The sequence below is a fragment of the Cebus imitator genome, unplaced genomic scaffold, assembly GCF_001604975.1.
Source record: "Cebus imitator isolate Cc_AM_T3 unplaced genomic scaffold, Cebus_imitator-1.0 Scaffold99, whole genome shotgun sequence".
Classification (NCBI taxonomy): Eukaryota; Metazoa; Chordata; class Mammalia; order Primates; family Cebidae; genus Cebus; species Cebus imitator.
The window spans coordinates 5,503,878-5,519,859 of NW_016107414.1; the positions used below are offsets into that span (position 1 = coordinate 5,503,878).

General features: G+C 48.6%; 2 protein-coding genes across 3 annotated transcripts in view; one reads left to right on the forward strand and one right to left on the reverse strand.

Moving 5' to 3' along the window:
• Positions 1–6,800, forward strand: part of RMND5A (required for meiotic nuclear division 5 homolog A) — a 68,819-nt gene extending 62,019 nt beyond the window's left edge. The window contains exon 10 of the mRNA XM_017536648.2: positions 4,453–6,800. The gene's annotated coding sequence lies outside the window, so the exon portion shown is untranslated. The remainder of the gene's footprint in view (positions 1–4,452) is intronic.
• Positions 5,669–12,395, reverse strand: CD8A (CD8a molecule). Of its 2 annotated transcripts, XM_017536649.2 has the most exons (6): positions 11,674–12,391; positions 11,239–11,592; positions 10,549–10,659; positions 10,231–10,341; positions 9,101–9,131; positions 5,669–7,030 (listed from the first exon to the last, which is right to left on the reverse strand). In XM_017536649.2, the coding sequence occupies exons 1-6, from the start codon at positions 11,720–11,722 to the stop codon at positions 6,979–6,981; spliced, it is 708 nt and encodes a 235-aa protein (XP_017392138.1). In that variant the 5' UTR covers positions 11,723–12,391; the 3' UTR covers positions 5,669–6,978. The 2 variants fall into 2 exon arrangements, with proteins under 2 accessions (XP_017392138.1, XP_037597303.1); XM_037741375.1 differs by having other exon boundaries at positions 6,266–7,030; positions 11,239–12,395.
• Between the last annotated feature and the right edge of the window lie 3,587 nt (positions 12,396–15,982).

Genomic DNA, 15,982 nt, shown 5'->3' on the forward strand with positions numbered 1-15,982 from the left:
GACCTGCTAATGAGTCAGTTTTTAAAACCTTGCATGACAGAATAATAATGCAATGGTCTACTTATCCACCAAATTTCTTTGAAATCTGTCAATATATGTATGATAGAAAGTACTTAAAAAAAAAAAAAAAACTTTCCTTGTAGCAGTAGGGTATTTCATACCCTGTGTGAGTCTTCTATGCTGGCAAATGTGGTGATGCACCTCAATGCTAGAAGGCTTGTGTAATCCAGAGCTACTAATTAGTGAGCTCTCCTGTCAGGCAATGTTGCATTTATTTAGCTATACTTCCTTTCAGCTTAGAAAAGTGCAAAGCTATGGCCAGGCATGGTCGCTTACGCCTATAATCCTAGCACTTTGAGAGGCCGAGGCAGGCAGATCACTTGAGGTCAGGGGTTCAAAACCAGCCTGACCAACATGGCGAAAACCTGTTTCTACTAAAAATACAAAGAATTTAGCCGGGTGTGGTGGTGGGCACCTGTAATTCCAGCTACTTGGGAGGCTGAGGCAGGAGAATTGCTTGAACTTGGGAGGCGGAGGTTGCAGCGAGCGAAGGTCATGCCAACTGCAGTCCAGCCTGGGCGACAGAGCAAGACTCCATCTCAGAACAACGGAACAGAAAGTGCAAAGTGCTTTATGCTAAACATTGGCATGTAAAGTAGAGTCCTGTAATAAAAAGACGTGAGTTTTAACATGTTGTGGTTTGACATCGTAGCAGTCACTCATCTAACGTTTCCACTGTGCTGGGCACTAAGATGAAACAGCCTACAAACTGCTGGAAAATACAGAAAAGTAGAGCTGAGGTCCTGTAGTGAGGTTAATAACACGAGAGTGTTGGAAGAGAAAGGAGAGCTGTAATAGTTGCATGTTTTTAAGGCCCACTCTGGCTACAATGGGATGAAGCGTGGTAGGGGAGGGGACAAGGCTAGAGCCGGGGAGGACAGTAGGTAATTAAGGTCAGTGTGAGTATTTGTTGAGTTGGGGGTGGTGGCGGGCGCCTGTAGTCCCAGCGACTCGGGAGGCTGAGGCAGGAGAAGCACCTGAACCCGGGAGGCAGAGGTTGCAGTGAGCCCAGGTCGCACTTGCACTCCAGCCTAGGCAATAAGAGCGAGACTCCATCTCAAAAAAAAAAAAAAGGAAAGGTATCTATTGCTGGCTGGTGTTTTGATACAGATACCAAAACAAAAAACCACAGTATTTGTTGAGTATTGGTCTCGGGTACTCTTGGAGATCTCAGGTAGAGTGGTAAACAAGGCAGACTTGTTCTCTAAGTGAGAATCAGTGTCATATCTGAGAGTCAGAAATGTCATGAAGGAAATACAGGATGGCAATGTGCTCATCACACAGTGCTCTGAGCTTCCTGGTATTTAGAAAAGCAGTATGATGTTCTTGTCTCAAGTGATAGTGGGCTTTTTTGCTCTAGCGTTTTAACTGTATTCCCACTCTTTCTATTATCTATGTTTTCTAGGAGGATGAGTTTCTAACTTCACTGGTCTCCTTATATTGGTCTCCTACACTGTGTGGGTTGTGTAAAATTCTCTCAAATTCCACTTGGGGCTGGCCTTTTTACTCTATTCGAAGACATTTAGTGGCTGGGCCCAGTGGCTCACGCCTGTAATCCCAACACTTTGGGAGGCCGAGGTGGGCAGATCACTTGAAGTCAGGAGTTCAAGACCAGCTTGGCCAACATCATGAAACCCCATCTCTACTGAAAATATAAAACTTAGCCGGGCACGGTGGTGTGCGCCTATAGTCTCAGCTACTCAGGAGACTGAGGCAGGAGAATTGCTTGAACCCAGGAGGTGGAGGTTTCGGTGAGCCAAGATTGGGCTACTGCACTCCAGCCTGGGCAACAGAGTAAGACTCTACCTCTAAATAAATAAATACAGACATTTACCTACCGCTCAAGTGTTGGATCCAGTCAAATGAAGGATTCTAGTGTGTCATTTTCCCCTCTGATGTAAAAATGTTTCTTGAAAGACATGTCCTTATCATTCAAGACTAAGCTCTCCCCTTGAGAATAATTAGAAACGCATTTTAGGTTTTCTTTCATTCTTAAGCACAAGACTATGCTGTCTTTAGATATTTGAGATTAGTGAGCTAATCTGCCCTAAAGAGGAATTTCACGGGAAATTATTAAATTGTCTTGAAAGCTTTCAAGGGTGGCTCAGGAAATACGGGGCTGAGGGCCTCTGTCCTTCCTAGCATGTGCCCTTAGGACTAGGCTCAGTAGCAGTTGTGGAGTAGGTTGCACGGGGTTTGCATGGTAGCTTCATGACCATCAGGGGCCTAGACTCCTTTCTGCTCCATGGTCTTAACATACGACCTCAAATTTACTCTTCTGTAATCCTAGCTGTGTTCCAGACAGGAAGGAGGAGGAAGTGGGTGGGGAAAGAGCAACCTTCTCCGTTGAGATAGCCCCTCTAGGAGCCTTTCCTGGAAACCCCACCTGGCAACTTATTTGCTGCGTATGGCTGCAGGTGTGTGTGGGAACGTGGTCTCAGTTGGACACATTACCATCTCTTCAGACGCTAATTGTGTGCTCGGGCAAGTGATAGAAACTTCCTACACTTTTGCTTCTTCATCTGCAAAATAGAATGATAATAGTTCCTACATCATAGTTTCGATGAGACCTAAATGAGATACTGAGCTATGGTGAACATTGAATAAACTGGTAGTTTTATTAAGTCAATAGAATATAAATGACATTTACAGACCACGGTCAGCTAAGGCGGAGCAGAAAAGGGAGAAATAGTAACTGGCACTCAGAGGTGAGATGTGTCTGAAGGGATGGAGGGCTCTTCAGTAGCTGCCAAGATGGCAAAATAGTACAGCACACTTTTTTCCTCCTCTGCCCTTCGTCAGCTGCCCAGAGGATAAGTGATAGAAACTTCCTACACTTTTGCTTCCTCATCTGCAAAGCAGAATGATAGTAGTTCCTACATCATAGTTTTGATGAGACCTAAATGAGATACTATGTGGGTTGTGTAAATTCTCTCAAATTCCACTTGGGGCTGGCCTTTTTATTCTATTTAAAGACATTTAGTGGCTGGGCGCCGTGGCTCACGCCTGTAATCCCAGCACTTTGGGAGGCCGAGGTGGGCGGATCACTTGAGGTCAGGAGCTTGAGACCAGCCTGGCCAACATGGTGAAACCCCAACTAACCTAAAATAACACGGCACCAGAGCTCCCTTGTAGAATTAATGACCATAGCCATCAACAGCAGAAGTGGGGTGGTGGCACTCCGGATTCAAGGCTGAGGTGAATTTCAAATGACACAGTGCTGTCAGGGGCTGAGTCTGTCTGGGACAGAGCTTTCCTGAGATGCAGTCACCCTGCTGTGCACCGGGTGCTGAGATCCTGGGGTATATGTAATAACATATCAGTCAGGAATGGTTACTGTTTACTTTTTGGGGGGAATAACAGAAATGGGAAGAATCAGACTCACAGAGCTGCATTCAGAGTATAATCAATATGGCACTGGTTTGGAAAAACTCAGTACAAGTTCATTTTTTTAGCATACATTTATTATTTGCTTACCATGTTCCCGGAGCTGTTCTAGGCAGTTGAGAAAACATGTATGAACTCATGTACTTTGAGGTAGGGACTATTATGAGTTCCATTTTATAAGTGGGGAAACTGAGGGATGAAGACATTAAGTCACTTGCTAGAGAACACAGTTAAGTAACAGAACCAGGAGGCTGGTGTATTTTGTTTTTGTTTGAGACGGTTGTGCCCCATTGCACAGGCTGAAGTGCAGTGGCATGGTCTCGGCTCTCTGCAGCCTCAAACTTCTGGGCTCAAGAGATCCTCCTGAGTAGATGAGATTACAGGCGTGTACCACCATACCCGGCTAATTTTTTTTTGTAGTTTTTGTAGAGATGTGGTTTCACCATGATTCCCAGGCTGGTCTCGAACTCCTGGGCTCAGTCAATCCACCTGTATTGGCCTCCCAAAGTGCTGGGATTACAGGCCTGAGCCGCTGTGACAGGCATCAGAAGGCTGGTTTAGAGCCTCTGCATTTAACCACTATGCTACTGACGCCTCCTTTAGTTCTCTTTGGTGGGGAAATGCTGCTCAACCCTGCTTTTAGGAGCAGCTTAAGTGGTGCTGCCCCAGGTATTCATAAAATTGTGTGCAGAGAAGTATTTGCACACAGATCCAGGGCAGGAAGGAGGCAGTTTCTGGCTGGTAGAAAAGGGAGATTGCTCCCTAACCCACTTGGATAAAGATTCATGAGGAATTTTCAAAGGTAGGGTGGGCTTTCTTAAAACCAATGGAACAGCTGGAGAAGGAAATGACAAATTTCTCTCTGGCTTTTTTCTTCCACAAATAGGATATGTTTTTATTAAATGAATGCATGTTAAATGAACCACATTGAGGCTGGATTCCAGCCAGCTGATACCCAGTTTCCAGCATAATAAAGGAGTCATTTCTCTCCTTTGTGTTTTTCAGGGTCAAAAAAAATTTATGGGCACATAAGAAGAAGATGTGTAGAACCGATGTCTCAGGCTAGCAATTGGCAAATGAAACATTGTTGGACCAGAGGCTGGCTGTGGAGTGCTCCTTCTGCGTGTGTAGAATGAACAGGTTGAATGTCTGTGGTTGTTGCTGATTCCTAAGCCTGAATTCACAGCCCACCATGAGTGTGCTTTAGGCCTGCATGGCCTGCAGATTTGTTTTCTATTTTCTTCCTGGTCCAGAGGGCTAGCTCTAATGAATGCATTTTCCTATATTGATATTTCTAACTTCCAAATTATTGTTTACCATTTTACTTGTGGCAAGTGGAATCCAGTTTTTTCTTTGAGGGTATAAAAAAAAATCAGTTAAGTATTTGGCCCTCTCCGCAGCCTCCCAAGGGTGGCCCCTCCACCACTTACCACCACCAACTTTGAGCTCCAGGTTGAAGAGGAAATGCTGCTTGTGGCAGAAATGCCCTTTTCCTGTTTTTGCCCTGACACAGATTCTTTGACATTCATTGGTGCTCCAGGGTTAACTTCACTAATTTCTCCCACGAGAAGGGCAGAGACCTGTTGCGAGATGCTCTGCCTCATCCTTCCCAGGGAATCCAGAGGTAGCCCGGAGCCCAGGCCCTGCTTCCACAGGAGGCCTCGAAACCTGGCACCTGTCCTGACCGGGCCCTCAGTGTGCCAGGCTCCTCCTGGCTCTGATCAACTGGGCTCAGGGAGGAGGGACATGAAGAATTTGTCTCATGGGAAATTTCTCAGCTTTCTTTTCTGCCTTCACACACAGGATACTTCATTTAGGGAATGGAAAGCCACCCTTGCTTTCTGTTCTCTAAAAGTATCTTGGCTTTAAAATTTACAACAGACTTCTAGAGGGCTGGTTACATGGATGTATGTTTGCTTTATGATGTTATCGAACTGTCCATTTACAACTTAGCAATTTTCAGTATGTATATTTTACCTCAACAACAAGATGACTTTGTGATTTGTCATGAAAGGAGCATCATCACATCTGTTACCAAGAAAGAACAAAAGGAAGAAGGGCGATGCAGGGTGAAGCTAATCTGTTTTGATTGATGTGAAAATGGCAGGCTCAGGGTGAAGGTGGGGACTGATTAAATAATTTTACTTTTAGGTCTTTTCCTAAAGAAACAAAGATATGTGCAACAGGTAATAGTTAAATAAATGATGACACGATCAAAATGGGATGCTGTTTAAAGAGGATGCTACAAATGTTTATTCATTAAAGCCACTTATAACAGCACAGTACAATCCCATTTTAAAAAGAAAGACATATTTTACATGTATGTGTAGAAAGTAATCAGGAAAAATGTACACCATATTAACAGGTGAAGAAATTATGAGTGGTTTGTATTTCCTTATCTACTTAAGTTTTTTCTCTTTAATGGTGGCAGGCATTGCTTGGATAATACGGTAAGCAAGGAAATGTGTGTTTGGGACAGCAGTTTGGGCTGTCAGCCTCCTTAAGAGAGTCAGGTCTGCCTCATCCATGCATCTGCTGTTGAGCAGAGGCCAGGGCTGTGTGAGCAGCTCTCCAACAATTGTCTTTACAAACTGTAAAAAGTCATCAGTGATCCCAACAGCATGTTTGAATCTAGTATCTCAAATTCAGAGATTCGAGAGGGCCTTAGTTTAACCTCACTGATGCTCAGACTCTATGTGTAAAGGAGTGGCCTCTCCTCTTTCATGGGCCCTTCTGCAAGGCGAGGGCTGGGAGAGCAATTCTGCCTCCACATGGGGTTTCACAGAGATTTTCTTTAGCGACAGAGGGATTCATTTTCCAGGGTGAAGATCAGCCTTCACTTTATTTTAGATTTATACAATTTTAGGCTTTATTATATATATTTAAAAAGTTAGATATTGTTCAACTACATTATAGAACTCTGCCAAAGGCAGTTCTCTTCTTTAATTCATTATCTCCTCGAGGCTCTGGGCACAGTATCCCAGGTTATCCAGAAGTACTTGTTTCCTTGCAGTTGGAGACTCAAGCACTTCACCCTGAGACAGGGGGCCTCCGAAAGAAAGCCCTGAATGGTGTGAAGGAAAGAGTCCTGAGCTGGGAAACAAGGTCCCTCCAGCTCCAGCTCCAACCCTGACTTGCTGTGTGCCTCTGATCAAGCTGTCTCAGGGCGTTAGCCTCCTCCTTTGTAAAATGGGCGGAGAGGAGGTTGAGATGGCTGGGTGCCTCCGGCTCTGTCAGCATGATTCTGAGAACAAGGCTCTGCGGGCGGCTCTGGCCTGCCCCTTTCCACCCGCTACCCCAATGTGCGCCCAGCAGTATTCTGACCCTTGTGGTGTACTGTAGATTTTACCTAGTTTTGTTTCCCGTCAAACACATAAAGAAAAAGTATTCTTTCTCACCCCACCCCCACTAAAATCATAATCATGAGAACGAATACACAGGCAGGAAGACTGGACAAAATGAAAGGGAAGGACTTGCTCTCTCAAAAGGCAAGATCTCAGTTTGAAGTAACGTAGTGGCTGTCGCACAGGGTTAGACGTATCTCTCCGAAAGGCTGGGCTTGCCTCCCGATTTGACCGCAGGCCTGAAAGAGAGGAAGGCCACCATCGTCGTGGCGAGAACCCCATCAGTGCAACATCCATCCATGTCCAGCCTCCCAAACCCCCAGCCTCTGAAAGATCTGAGAACCTGCCCCTGGGGCGCCAGCATGGGACTCGGGGAAGGACCTCAGCAGAGCACCCCTGCCAAGTGCCTTACTTGCACCATCTCATGTAATCCTCACAGCAGCCTTGGGGTGGGCACTGAACCTGAGAAGTTAAACTTGCCCAAGCTCACACATCTAGGAGGTGGCTGAGCCAGGATCTAAATGGAGTTACTCCAGCTTCCTGGAGCCCTTGTCAAGGTCTCCACAGAGGCGTGAAAGTCAGGCTGATAACCAAAGTCGTTAGCTGACCTGAGTCTCAGCCCCGGAGGATCACAGGGATCGAGGAGGATGTCAGCAAATCACCACCATCAGCCAAATGATGTTACGCTAAAAATGTGTGTTAATTCAGCACCAGGCTAGCACCTCCTAAATATGCTAATTCATCATGAGTGTCATGTCTGCATTCTCAGCCCTCTAAAACCTCTCTGTTGAAGCTGAGCTGCCCGCCGTCATCACTGAGTATATTAACTCGGGTGGTGAAATTCCCCAGATGTGTTTAATCTGTATAGCTTTGTATTTTAAGGCAGAATTTTGTTCTCAGTTATTCATCTCAAAATGAGAGTTTTCAGAAAAGATAGAGAAAAGGGATGATTCTCCTGCAAAAGTTCCCAAGTGCACCCTGAATAATAAAAATGCGAAAAAACGAAGTTTCTCCTTTTTTGTGTGTGTGATGGAATCGTGCTCTGTTACCCAGGCTGGAGTGCCGTGGCACGATCTCAGCTCACTGAATCTGCCCCCCGGGTTCAGGTGATTCTCCTGCCTCAACATCCTGAGTCGTTGGGATTACAGGCACGTGCCACAACACCCAGCTGATTTTTAAAGTCTTTATTTCCGTGGTATATCACCTATATAACATATGCATTGGAAATTCGTTGCATTTCCATTGTTAAAAATAACAATGTATAAAGTCCTGAACTTGGATACCCTCAGAAAAATGTAAAGGAGTATAAAATGCAAACTCCAGGTATAAAATGTAAACTATTTTATCTACCGGAAAGAACTGGTGTACATAGTTGGTTGTCCTTAACACTTCAGCCTACAACCACGGGTAGGTGTCTGAGCCTTGGCTGGAAGTTGCTGCTCCACTACTTGCCGGCAGTATGGCTTTGGACAAATCACTAAGTGTTCTGAGCCTCCGTTTCCTTATCTGTAAAATGGAGGTGATCATAACTACTTTAAAGGTTGTTATAAAACTTAAAAAAAAAATCTATAAAGCAAGTAATGTGTATGGTAACTTTCATCAAATGGCTATTATTATTGATAATCTGAGTTTAACTTTGCCTTTGCCACTTTGGGTAGGTTTCCTAATCCTTGAGCCGACGAGCTGTGAGGTGGGACAAGGTTGCTGTGAGGATTAAGAGAGATGGGGAGTATTACCCCTATCACAGTGCCTGGTGACAGCAGGCACTTGTTAGATGCTACCACAGGGATGCCTCAGCGAACAGGTGAAGAGAGGAGGTTTTTAACAGAAAATGTGTTTTTTTGTTTTTGTTTTTAAATCATTTCAGAATGATCCTGGTCTGAAACTGGATGGGCAGTCACTTGAGCTGCCAGGTAGTGAATTGTCCCTGCATCTGGTTCCCCTTTTTTCTACTCTAGTCCTTGGCAGAAAACCAAGGCCCTACATGATACAGAGAAATTAGGAACCAAAGCCATTCGTTTTTTTTGTTTTGTTTTGTTTTTTAAGTGCGAGATCAATTAAGATGGAGATTTACTGGAGTCACACTGCTCTCAGCACCAGCCTAACCCGGGCCTCCTTTTTCTCAAGGATGCAGGCCAGATGCCAGCCTCAGCTTCTCTTTGCTCTGGAACGAGCTGACTCCCTGCCCCAGGACTCCACGGCCTTGACCTCCCTTTGGGAAAAGTTCCCACTATTTGCTGCTGCGGAAATCAGGACCCCACCCCAGGGCTGCCCAAGGTGAGCAGGCTGAGGGTTCAAAAGAGACTCACCGGGGACATTTGCAAACACGTCTTCGGTTCCCTGGATAAGGAGAAAGAAGGGAAAAAGTGAGTGCCCCCATCCACCAATAGTCCCCAAAGACGGGGTATTTTGTTTGTTTTGTTTTGATTTTTGGTTTTACAAAAAAATCATTTCAGAATGATCATGGGCTGAAATTGGATGGGACAGATAGCGAATTGTCCTCACGAATTCTCCTTCCTTTCCTCTATTTCTTTGAGGATTATAACTCTTGAGACCCAGGTAAGGGTTTCTCATCCATACTTCGTCTCAAGTATCAATTTAAAGAAAAAAAAAAATGAGGCCAGGCATGGTGGCTTACGCCTGTAATCCCAGCACTTTGGGAGGCCGAGGCGGGCGGATCACAAGGTCAAGAGATTGAGACCATCCTGGACATGATGAAACCCCGTCTCTATTAAAAATACAAAAATTATCCAGGTGTGGTGGCACGCGCCTGTAGTCCCAGCTACTCGGGAGGCTAAGGCGGAAGAATCGCTTGAACCCAGGAGGCGGAGGTTGCAGTGAGCCGAGATTGTGCCACTGCACTCCAGCCTGGTGACAGAGCAAGACTCCGTCTCAAAAATAAATAAATAAACAAAATAAAAAATAAAAATAAATAAAATAAATAAAAAAGAAAATTTAAAAAAGGAAAAAAATGCAACTATAGGTGCGACTGAACGCGAGGATCCTGTAGACCTGATCCGGCACCTCCCCTGCATGGGACCCAAAGCGGGATGGGCCGCTTGCGGGAAGGGAACCAAGGGTGAACTGGTCGTGGTAACCCTTATGGGCACTTGACCCAGGGCCACAGCGGCCCCCTCCCGGCGGGCGTCTGTCCTGTGTACCGACCTGTGCGCGAGCTGCGGGCTTCGCTGACAGAACACACCCGTTGCAGCCCCTCTGGGAACAGGGCTTTATCTTCCCAAAACCTCTCCCAGAGCGCGAGAAGGAGCAGGAAGAGCTCTCTCGCGTTCTATCTCCAGGAAAGAAGTGCCTGTACCTGTGGGGCAGCTCGGGAGTCCCAGAAATCTCAACCCACCGCCCGCAAGGTCTGCCTGGAACTAGCAGCGCCGAGGGCGGGAGCTGGGCGTACTCATCCTCGCTGCGATTCCTCGGGACTTACTGTGATTGCAATAAATGGTGATGACCAGTGACAGGAGAAGGACCCCGCAGGTCCCGGCCAAGGGCACCCAGATGTAGATATCACAGGCGAAGTCCAGCCCTCTCGTGTCCACTGACGACACCAAAGACAACAACATTTAGGAGCGGGCCCGGGATCCCCCGACCCGGCCCACAGTCCCGGACACGTCTCTTAGCCTCAGGTCTCGGTTTCCCACCACTTGGGCAGCCCCCGGCTCTACCTACAGTATCAGGGCTGCCCCTGGCATGGGCTCTTCCCGCGGTCCGTGCCGCCACCGCCCCAGGACCCCGCACGTCTCACCTGCGCCCCCCGCCGCTGGCCGGCAAGCCTGTGGACTCAGGGACAGGGGCTGCGACGCGGTGGTGGGCTCCGGTGTGGGTGGTCGCGGTGCTGGCGTCGTGGTGGGCTTCGCTGCAGGAGCAACAGAGCGTGGTCGGGGGCCAGGCTGGGGTTATGGACCGGCCCCTACCCAGCCTGGCCCCGGGCGCCTTTCCCCACGGGGGAGCCTCCCCCCGGGTTTTCCTGGGAGAAGGGATGGCAAAGGAGACGGGATGAAGACCCGGGAATGCTCGCCTACCCCTGTGCTCGGCCCAGGCTCAGCCCTGAGCACGCGGCGCCCGGGGCCAGAGCGCAGGAGCACGCTTCCTGGCACCCGGCCTCTCTCCTGGGCTGAACCAGCAACCCTGGAGCGCAGGTTGTTCGCTGTCCGCATTTTACCCACGAGCAAACAGAGGCGCAGAGAATTTAAGTCGTTTGCCCAGAACCACGCAAGCATCCGAACTGGAGCCCAGATCAGCCGGACTTAAAAAGCCATCTCCAGTCCCCAGTCAACCGCAGGTTAGCCTCAGTTTGCCCGTCTATGAAATGGGAACAGTATCTAAGTCGCTTCCAGGTGCTCTAGGAGGCTTGAAAGCAGGGCCTCCGCGTGGAAAACAAAGTGAGGGGAACCCCAAGCCCCACGCGGAGAGGCGCCGCACCCCGCGCCCGGACCTGGCAGGAAGACCGGCACGAAGCGGCTGAAGTGCATGATGGAGTTGCTCAGGGCCGAGCAGAAATAGTAGCCCTGGTCCTTCTCGCGGAAGTCGCGCAGGGTGAGAATGAAGCTGTCCCCCATCTTCTTGCCGGAGAAGCGCTGGGTGTCCAGCCCATCGGCCACCTTGGGCTTGGTTTGGGAGATGTATAGGAGGAAGGTGGGGCTGGCGGCAGCACCGCGCGGCTGGAAGAGCCACGAGCAGCCCGAGGCCGGGTTGGACAGCAGCACCTCGCACTTCAGCTCCACCTTGTCGCCCAAGTTCCAGGTCCGATCCAGCGGCGACACCCGGAACCGATTCGGCCTCGCAGCGTCTGCAGGCAGCAGGCAGCGAGGTTGAGTCCCGCGCCCCGCGACCGCCCCACACCCTGCCTTCCCGGGGGTCACAAACTCACGGAGCAGCAGGGCCAGCGGCAAGAGTAAGGCGGTCACGGGCGAGGCCATGACGCGCTCCCCAGGACACGGCACGGCTCAGCTCGAAGCTCGGGCGCGAGGAGAGGCGCGCGGGAGCCGGTGGGGCGCAGAGCGGGGTGGGGGGGGAGGAGGGGAGTTGCGCCCTTCGACCTGCCCGGAGACTGATTTCGCATTTGTAGGATGTGATGTCACCTGAAGCCCCCGCCGAGGAGAGTCACCCTCCTTTTCGCGGTTGTAGCCTTTCAGCCGGGTGAGGAGTCTGGGGGCCGTGAGCGGGGCCGTGGAGGCAGCCTGGCGGGGCAGCTGGGGACAGCTGGGGACAGCTGAAAACTGCGGATTTGGGGATGAGGAAAAGGGCTTGGAAATAGTCCTTGGAAATGGCTGTCTTGTGAGATTGACAGAGTGGGTGAAGAGAGATCAAAGATTTCAAGAAGTGAGGGCGAGAGCAGGCAGGAAAGGAGGGGAGTGTCCCTTCCTTTGCCTTCACTAAAGGCGTCTCTTGAACTTTGGGGCTTTTTATCGGAAAAATGGGCACTGAGGACTGAAAAGAAAGAAGAGCTAGCGACCTGCCCGCTTCTCGGGAACTCGGGCAGAGCAGCCGCGGTGTTCAGCGAGGAAGGGCCCTCTCCCTTCCCCCGGGAGATTTCCATGAGGGCTGCAGCGGCCGAAGCCTTGGGTGTCGCTGCTGACCTCACCCTTCCGGGCTTTCACCTAGCGGCTACACTCACCACACAGCCTCATTTCTTCTTGCGGCCCTTGCAAGAGCCTCCACACCAGTCTCTCTCCTGACTTGTCTTCCAGCCACGTTGTTAAAAAAGTTATTATTCTCCCTGTAATTCCAGCACATTGGGAGGATGAGGCAGGCAGATCACCTGAGGTCAGGAGTCCCAGACCAGCCTAACCAACATGGAGAAACCCCCTCTCAACTAAAAATACAAAATTAGCCGGGCATGATGGCAGGTGCTTATAATCCCAGCTACGTGGGAGGCTGATGCAGGAGAATCTCTTGAACTTGGGAGGCGGAGGTTGCAGTGAGCCATTGCACCCCAGCCTGGGCAACAAGAGCAAAACAGCATCTCAAAAAAAAATTATTATTCTTCTCATAAAGGGGATCTGACAACATCACTCCTGCAGCCTCCCATGGACTGCATTGCCGGATGGAAACTCAACCCCAGCTTAGTTGACCAGGCCTAGGGTGCTGGCTCCTCCCAGCCTCTGCGCAGCCCCCTGCCCTGCCTTTCCCATACACCTGCAACTGCAGCTTCACAGGCTTGAAGTCATCCAACCACTGCGCTCTGTGCTTTCATACCCTTGCACTTACAGTCCCTATCAGAACAGGGATACTGGTCTGTTTAAGCCCTGGAGCCAGCTCCTGTGCTGTCTCACTTGGACCTCATTTCTTTCACCCCCAGCTCTGGGTACTCTGCAGGGAGGTGTGGGTGACATGGGTGAATGTTTGGTGGAGATGGTTTTCTCTCTTCTATCCCTGGCACACATGTGTCGTCCCTTCCCTTTTGTTTCCCTTTAAAAAAAAAAAAACAAAAACAAAACAAAAAAAAAACGCTGGAGCCTTACTATTTTGCTCAGGCTGAGCTTGGGACTCCTGAGCTCCAGTGATCCTCCCGCCTCAGTCTCCTGAGTAGCTGGGACTATAGGCTCATCCTTCTTTTTTGTCTGTTGCTGTCCTGAAACCTTCTGTCCCCAGTGGCATGCCCTCTTCCCATTTCTTCAGGGTTTCTGAGTCTTTCCACTTTGAATCCCATAGTGGCTGCACCTCACATTGCTACTGCTTGATCCTAGAGGCAAGCCACCTAGCATTCTGTGTTCCACGTGTCTGCCCCACCCACGAGTTCTCCTGGGCCAGGACTGTGCCCCAGACTTCATGATGTGTCTTCCATCCCCAGAAACACAGCATGGGCTGAGCTGTACTTGTTGAACTGCGCTCTTTGTCCTTGTGAGGCCCAAACTTAAGTGTTGGGTGGGATTTTTTTTGTTGTTGCTGTTTTTTTTTTAGACGGGGTCTGGTCTGTTTCCCAGGCTGGAATGCAGTGGCACGATCTCAGCTAACTGCAACCTCTACCTCCCAGGCTCAAGTGATCCTCCGACCTCAGCCTCCCAAGTAGTTGAGATCACAGAAGTGCACCACCATGCCCAGCTAAATTTTTGTATTTTTGGCCGGGCGCGGTGGCTCAAGCCTGTAATCCCAGCACTTTGGGAGGCCGAGGCGGGTGGATCACGAGGTCAAGAGATCGAGACCATCCTGGTCAACATGGTGAAACCCCGTCTCTACCAAAAAATACAAAAAATTAGCTGGGCATGGTGGTGCGTGCCTGTAATCCCAGCTACTCAGGAGGCTGAGGCAGGAGAATTGCCTGAACCCAGGAGGCAGAGGTTGCGGTGAGCCGAGATCGCGCCATTGCACTCCAGCCTGGGTAACATGAGTGAAACTCCGTCTCAAAAAAAAAAAAAAAAAAAAAAAAAATTTTGTATTTTTGGTAGAGATGGGGTTTCACCCATGTTGCCCAGGCTGGTCTCCAGTGTCTGAGATCAAGCACTCAGCCCCGCCTTGGTCTCCCAAAGTGTTGAGATTATAGGTGTGACCCACCATATCTGGGACTGGATGGGCTTTTTTTTTTCCTAATTATTTTGATTTCAGTACCTCCTTCCAGGTTCCTCAAAGCATCCACGATGCTTATTCTAACATGGAACATTTTATATTCAGAAATTTTTTTCAATGTCTTTTAAGAGACAAGAGTGCAATATGTTCTTGGGAAAGTTCAGACAATACAAAAACAAACACAGAGTTCCCTGTCTCAACTCTCATCACCGTCATCTGCTCCCCACGGAAAACAGACAGTATCTACATAAACTGATGTTTTATACATCATCTTAGACACATGGGATTGTATGAGGTATACATTTTTTGCAACCTATCTTGTTTCACAGTAGGAGAGCTTTCAGCAGATGTAAATCCATCCCATTCTTATAAATGGGTGCATTTTATATGGGTGTTCCATAATTTAATTCTGCTGTTAGTGGACAAATTTGGCAATTGCCCGTTATTACAACGCTATCCAGGCTGTGGTAGGTACAATGTATCTGTATCACTGAGGACTTGCACCAGTACCTGCAGCTTTTTCAAACGGAAGATAAGGGAGTTGAGGAAGAAAGCACCTTTGCACCGATGGTCAGAACTGGCATATTGATGCATGCATGTGTGTGTGTGCATGGTATGTGGATCCCTTGCTGTATAGACATAGTGCTGTGCCTCAGCTCACCTGAATGAAGGAGACAAGGAAGCAATAAAGTCCAGACAGGCCCCCAACACATCAATCCTTGCTCTAGACGGCAGTTTGCCATTTTGCTCAGCACCATCAGCACTGTATCAGGAGTGTCAAATAGCCCTACTGGCCAAAGGCTGCAATCAGGAGGGTGGTAAAGATGGCTAGACACTAAACTGCACTTGCCCAGTGATGGAAGCATTGAGGGGGCCAGAGTCAACCTCCCCACATTTGGATCTTGGGAACCAGGCCCCTGAGTATGATGATGGCCAGATTTTGGGGTATACTGCTTGAAAATAGAGTAGTTCCATCTTAGTCTCCCGGAAATCAGCTTGGGGGCCTTTTAGCCCTGCGAGTTGTGGGGAGGACAAGGCAACATGTCAAACCCACCAAGGAGGCTTTGTGACCCCAGTGATATTTTTCACAGAACACAGTGCATTCTTGATGTAACCACAATGACATCCGCCTTGCAGTAGGCAGAACAGATGCAATTGCACAAGTTCTGGAGATACTTTCTATAGACCAGGTGTGCAGATGGCTGGGTTGGGCCTATCCATCACTGCCAGGTAAGCTCCCACACCCCACACTGCAGCACTCACTTGGGATGGCATGAAGAAATGTGAATGGCTGCATTCCTTTAAGCAAGCCCCTTATTTTAAAAAACATCCAGAGGCAAATAGGCTAAGATAGTAACCAGTTTCTACGCTTATTTAAACTGGTCCATGGAAATGGAAAATTTTAATTTAGGTTGAAGATGTATTCAAAATGCATAACTGGGCAGAGCAGTGGTAGGAATTTCATCGGGGTTCTGTGCCACTCCTCCTAAAATATGGACTGCAGGGACGGCCTGGAATCACAGCTGGGAAATTGCCTGCTCTATCCCCACTGCCGGTTCAGGTCTATAAAGATGTTACTGTTCTTGGAAGGAGTTAGCTTGTCCAGGGCTAGAAACTCTAGAATTATCAGGGCTTTGTTTTATCTCAATTACAAATGCCAATCAATTTGGCCT